The sequence below is a fragment of the Diaphorina citri genome, unplaced genomic scaffold (assembly GCF_000475195.1).
Source record: "Diaphorina citri unplaced genomic scaffold, Diaci psyllid genome assembly version 1.1 scaffold7, whole genome shotgun sequence".
NCBI lineage: Eukaryota > Metazoa > Arthropoda > Insecta > Hemiptera > Psyllidae > Diaphorina > Diaphorina citri.
In genome coordinates this window covers 353,677-359,927 of record NW_007377446.1, presented here as the reverse complement: position 1 = coordinate 359,927, position 6,251 = coordinate 353,677, and the positions used below count along the sequence as shown (strand labels likewise).

The window sequence follows — 6,251 nt, the reverse complement described above, 5'->3', positions numbered from 1 at the left end:
TCTTATCGTTCCGAAATCGAAGAGAGACATCAGGATAGAAGAAAGCCAGCCGTTCCGAAAACGAACCTTATCTCTTTAGGAAAAAGTCCGCCCCGGCGAATTGAATCAGCAACCAAGCTAACTTGGCTGTTTTTCATCTTTTTTTTATCCGATCTTTCGGTTGCTTTGGTATCTGAATAGACTTCATTTTTCACTTTTTCTCTTGGCATTACTCATTCGCACATCTAAAGTGTTTCGAGTCCCATACTCTCTCACAACACGTTCTCTCCGCGCTAGGTGAAAGCTTTCTCCGAGTGTAAATATTCCGATCATACCGGGGGGACTCAACATACGAGTCAACTGAGTCACTTGCAATAGAGCCAACTTAGAGTCACAATGACTCATAGTCGTAGTAAACAGCCCGTTGAATCTTTCCCGTACCACAGCCTCAATTTAGCCGAATTTTCTCTGGATAGATAGTTCGTAACAGAGATAGGTAGGTAACCTGTACTGATGGAGCATCCATCGTTAACGGTTACTAATACAGTACCTATAGAACCCAAAGAAGATATTTAGTTGTTTTACGCAAGTATTTTTTATTTTTTTTTTTTTTTTTACTCATAATTTCTTATCGCTCCCAGTTGCATGAATGAAAGCTATCTCAACTCGAGATTAAGCAACTTTTAGCAAAGCCGAAGTGGCTACGAACTTCGAGGTAATGTTATGACAGTCTGTCTTCCGGTATGAAAGTTAAAGATGCCGTCACAAACCGGCATACAGATCCGTACAAGGAGAACCAATCGCGGTTATTAACCTTCGAGTTTTTTTTCTCTTCGAGAACTGTTTATTGGTTTAAAAGTTGACTTCCCGAAAAAGGACTCGGAAGTCCTTTCCACCGGTCGACAAGATTTTTTAGGTTTAAGTTGTTCCTAAGAAGATGAACTGTAAACATTTGAAGGTAGAGCTTTATTAGAGGACAAAATTATTCCAATTAATTCAAAATCCATACGAAATTTCCCCATAATCCCCAGTATGTGTAGAAGGTACTACTTCACCAAAGTGTAGTTTATTGGCCATGCAGTCTTTAACTCAATATGAATTACTTGAAGTTTACTGGACTTGAAATAAACAAACGGGCGTGCTGTTAACACCAAGAGATAGAATAATATGTGCTAACCTGCTAACAAATTGATTCGGGACGATAAGACCATAGCAGTTACAGTTCCCTCTGTCAAAACTCTTTAAAAAAAAACTGAACCCCAACCTTTTTATTAATTTTAATTGTAGGTACCTACCTTGATGTGTACCTAGTCACTTCGTTATCCAAACAGACATAATTATTTTATTCATCATCGTCTCCTCGTTCTTGGTCTTAATCCCAGTAATTCGTAGAGAAGATCTGGGGTTCGAGTTCCTGTATCGAGATTAAAATTTAGTACATAGCTTGATTCCCAAGCAAAAAAAAAAGCTTGATAGAGGGAACTGTAACTCTTAAGGTCTTATCGTTCCGAAATCGAAGAGAGACATCAGGATAGAAGAAAGCCAGTCGTTCCGAGAACGAACCTTATCTCTTTAGGGAAAAGTCCGCCCCGGCGAATTGAACCAGCAACCAAGCTAACTTGGCTGTTTTTCATCTTTTTTTTTTATCCGATCTTTCGGTTGCTTTGGTATCTGAATAGACTTCATTTTTCACTTTTTCTCTTGGCATTACTCATTCGCACATCTAAAGTGTTTCGAGTCCCATACTCTCTCACAACACGTTTCTCCGCGCTAGGTGAAAGCTTTCTCCGAGTGTAAATATTCCGATCATACCGGGGGGACTCAACATACAAGTCAACTGAGTCTCTTGCAATAGAGTCAACTTAGAGTCACAATGACTCATAGTCGTAGTAAACAGCCCGTTGAATCTTTCCCGTACCACAGCCTCAATTTAGCCGAATTTTCCTTCCTTGTGAAAGTTTTATTGGTAAACTAAACATGGTTATACTATGAAATTTCCACAAGGAAAATGTGACTTTTTTCTCAACTTCTATGTACGTCTTATATACTTACCTACTGCTTCTATGTACAGTAGAACCTCGATTATTTCAACCTCCATTATTTCAACTCTCTATTATTTCAACCCCAAAATCAGCATTATTTTCTAGCCTTCAAAGGATTCGATAGGGTATTTATTCCCTATTTTGTGCTTTTGTACCCAAATTTTGCCCTTTTTCTATTGTTTTATACGGAACTTCGATTATTTCAACCACCCTCGGTCCCAATTGGTTGAAATAATCGAGGTTCTACTGTACGTCTTAAAAGTTCACGATTTACCGGTATTTTTTTAAATCGATTTATCTCGGGATCTAGAAGTCGTATTTGTCCTTATCCGGTCGCCATAATTTCCAAGACCTGATTCACGCAAAAACCGGATGACTTGCCAATCAAATTGAGTTTGGCACTTCCCCTAGTATACCTAGCTACCGAAGTGATAGTTATTATAGTACCTTAGCTAGCGAAGTGATATTTATAGCTAATATCAGTGGAGTAGACCTGATATAAGACCTGCTGTACGAGTATTTGACAAGAATTCCCCTGGAACAACTACAAGTGATCGAACATGGATTTCCTAAAGGTGTGTCCACACATAGTCGACCGGCCATCGATCCATGTCGACTGAACCGATCGACGGCCGGTCGACTATGTTAGTACAAACCAAAGATGTAAGGAAAAAGGTCTTCCAAATTTCACCACATAAACATAAGAGGAAATGAGAAATAACAAAAATAAAATTCTGATGATGGAAATTAATTTAATCGTACACAATAGATGCATTATATTTTTTCAATAAATATTATACAACTTTTTTTTAACATAAAAGAACCCATAAAAATCTAAAGAGTATGATGGTTAGACATGCTTGGGACGGTCTTTTAATTGATTTTTATGGAGATTTTCTCTTTCGAGTTCACGTAAACTGATGGCTCAGAATCTCCTGGCTAGCACCGCTATTCATAAAGATCGTGCCAGCTCTCAACAAAAGAGTACCGATAGGTTTTGATCCGAGGAAATTGCAATGGCTAGTTGAACGGTAAAATTGTCGCCTGTCAGGCGTAAATTCTGCTCATCGATACCCAATAATGATCCAATTGACGAAGACCTTTCTTCAGTTTCCTTCCGTTCGCAATTTACGAAAGAGGAACTGAATTACAGGTACCTACCTAATTTTTACTTTATCAACGAGATAAGTAGATTAAGAATTAGTTGAGCAAGGTAGTTTATTTTACAGTCACGGATGGCACGATCTAGAGAGCCGGCAAGGAGATTCTGAGATCAAACTTCTCTCATGATTATCATGCACTCTTCTTTTAATATAAAAGTAGAAAACAATTGCATTCACACATTTCGACGTTTCCTATTCCTATCGCCGGACCAGCAGGTCATCACACAAGGGTCAGTTCAGTTCTGAAGTGAAATACTTCTGTCACATTGTGACGTCATCAGAGTACACACAACTTTCTCAAACTTCATTACACGCCAGATAAATTTCTTTACAATTCTCCTGACTTCTTCCTCGTCTTCCGGATTCGCTGAATTGGCTCAAGCTCAGTTTGTTCCTCAGTAAGTAACTTGACAAGTAGTTACCGAGCTGACAGTAGATGTTGTGCTTGTTTGAGGTGGTATTGCTCAGGGCGTTCACACATTCTTGATTAGCTTCGCACACGTATCTTTGTAAGCAAATGTCATCGTCTGTATTCAAGGATTTGACTAAAGTTTTGGACAGGATGGATCCGGTCATACCTATTTCAGAGACAGTATCCTTGCTACCCAGAGATCTGGCGCGCATGGAGCGGTGGCTGAAGGAAGTTTTCAATGCGTCGAGCAGGTTGACTAGGATGTTGATGATCTGTGGCACTGGGGAGGGGTTGTCAACCTTGTCAATACCGTCACCGATGGGAGAACCTCCAGACAGAATGGCGGTTAAGATCTTGAGTCCTACACTGAGGAGGTTAGCCCAGGGGGAGGCGGGTTGCTCAGTGTCGATAACGTCAGACTTGCTAGGTCCTACTTGAGTGGTGGCAGTAGGGTTGAAGATAAGTTGCATCAACATGGTCAGGATGTTACTCCAGGAGAAACCACCAGCGGGGGTAACGCTGTCAGAAATCTGGTTTGTACTCACATCGTCCAAATCATTACGATCTTCCAGAACCACTTTCTTGACGTTATTTGGTTTTTCGGCAAACTTTCGACTGTTACTAAGACTGGAGGGGGTGACATAGGATACTCTGTCGTGTACCATAGCCTGGTGTTGCTGTGGGTAGCACAGGGTCTCCAAAATTATACTAGAACTCAGGAAAGTTAAAAATATGGTACCAACTATTTGTTTCTGCATTTTGAAAAAATATTAGTGTTTTTATTTTTCCACCGAAAAATTATAAATAAAAATCACAATATTTAAATAAATAATAAAATAAATAAAAACTTTTTTCACTTACGAAACCACTTTCTTCACGACGTTATACTTCCTGCGTGTTGATTCCACAAAGTTACTGATCAAACTAAATTCTTCCGCTGCCTCTTTCTCCTGAAGAGGTCAAAGAAAGTAAACCTCCTAGCTGTTCACCTGCTATCTCTTTCTATCTTCGTACCAATCTTCCATACGTCTCTCTCTCTATCATTCTTTCTTTTCTCTTTCATATAACGAACGATATAAGAACGAAATCTACGTGTTTTTATTTCTTGCTCACTTAACATTTTGAGAGCGTTGTTTTGGACTTGAACTTTCAGGATGGAATAGGAATTGGAGACGGTAAAGGTCCCAAGACCCTGACTAAAAACTAAAGCAAACGGTAGTAAGAATCAAAAGGAATCCTTGTAAAAGCATGATTTGAAGCAGGTTCTTTGAATTTTGAAGACGGATGGATGTCCGACACCATCAATTAGCCGTCGCGTTGCTTCGTCAGGTTGCAGTTTGCCACTGGTCACTGTTGATTCTTTAGAGCAGGGGGCTTTTCCAAGAACGTACCGTTTGTCATGGTGTTCAACCTTTGAATCCTTCGATATAAGAGAAAATCTCAGAAGAAACGTTTTTCGACAATGTCTGTACATGGCATCGGTTGCGGACTACGGCGCGGCGCGAGGAGTCCGCTTTGCTTCAAGGAACTGCCCTCAGTTCTTGCTGAAGCGTTGTGAAACCCTAGCGAGATACTCATCTAATATTCTGTTCAACCTATCTCTACCTCTCTACATATCGTTACCACTAGAAGCTAGCTAACAGCATACTTGATTTGACTCGGGAACATGTTGCTCGGTTTGGTCAAATCTACACAGCTCACCAGTTCCAGCAAACCGAACCATTAACCGTGCTCAGTCAAGAGCAGCATACTTGATTTGACTCGGGAACATGTTGCTCGGTTTGGTCAAATCTACACAGCTCACCAGTTCCAGCAAACCGAACCATTAACCGCGCTCAGTTTGATTTGACTCGGGAACATGTTGCTCGGTTTGGTCAAATCTACACAGCTCACCAGTTCCAGCAAACCGAACCATTAACCGTGCTCAGGCAAGAGCTGGGTTGGTCCTTCCTTGCGGAATCTTTGAACTTCCTGTTATAAACGAGGGTTGAAAAGGCAGTTTTCTTCAGAAGTACAATAATATTAAATACAATGCTTCGAAATCGAAACATCTTCCATACGTCTCTCTCTCTATCATTCTTTCTTTTCTCTTTCATATAACGAACGATATAAGAACGAAATCTACGTGTTTTTATTTTTTGCTCACTCAACATTTTGAGAGCGTTGTTTTGGACTTGAACTTTCAGGATGGAATAGGAATTTGAGACGGTAAAGGTCCCAAGACCCTGACTAAAAACTAAAACAAACGGTAGTAAAAATCAAAAGGAATCCTTGTAAAAGCATGATTTGAAGCAGCTTCTTTGAATTTTGAAGACGGATGGATGTCCGACATACAAATAATAATAATCCATGCCTCAGCTGGAATCGAACCTAAGTCCTTTTGTTTCCCAGCCAAGAATCTGACCACTACGCCACCGAGGAACGGTACCTCAGTGAACCATAGTATCTCACTATTTAAACAGTTTGGTCACTATCTGAAGACAGTCATGCTCATGACTAGGATCTGTCATGAAGTCACAATCACAATGACACATCTCTTTAATCATAATAATGCACCTACTCGGTGTCCGACATCATCAATTAGCCGTCGCGTTGCTTCGTCAGGTTGCAGTTTGCCACTGGTCACTGTTGATTCTTTAGAGCAGGGGGCTTTTC

The 6,251-nt window shown here is 40.2% G+C and overlaps 1 protein-coding gene across 1 annotated transcript; it reads right to left on the bottom strand.

Moving 5' to 3' along the window:
* Nucleotides 1–2,851: 2,851 nt before the first annotated feature.
* On the bottom strand, nucleotides 2,852–5,177 carry LOC103504839. Its single transcript, XM_008469142.3, has one exon. The coding sequence runs from the start codon at nucleotides 4,352–4,354 to the stop codon at nucleotides 3,482–3,484; it is 873 nt and encodes a 290-aa protein (XP_008467364.1). The 5' UTR covers nucleotides 4,355–5,177; the 3' UTR covers nucleotides 2,852–3,481.
* Between the last annotated feature and the right edge of the window lie 1,074 nt (nucleotides 5,178–6,251).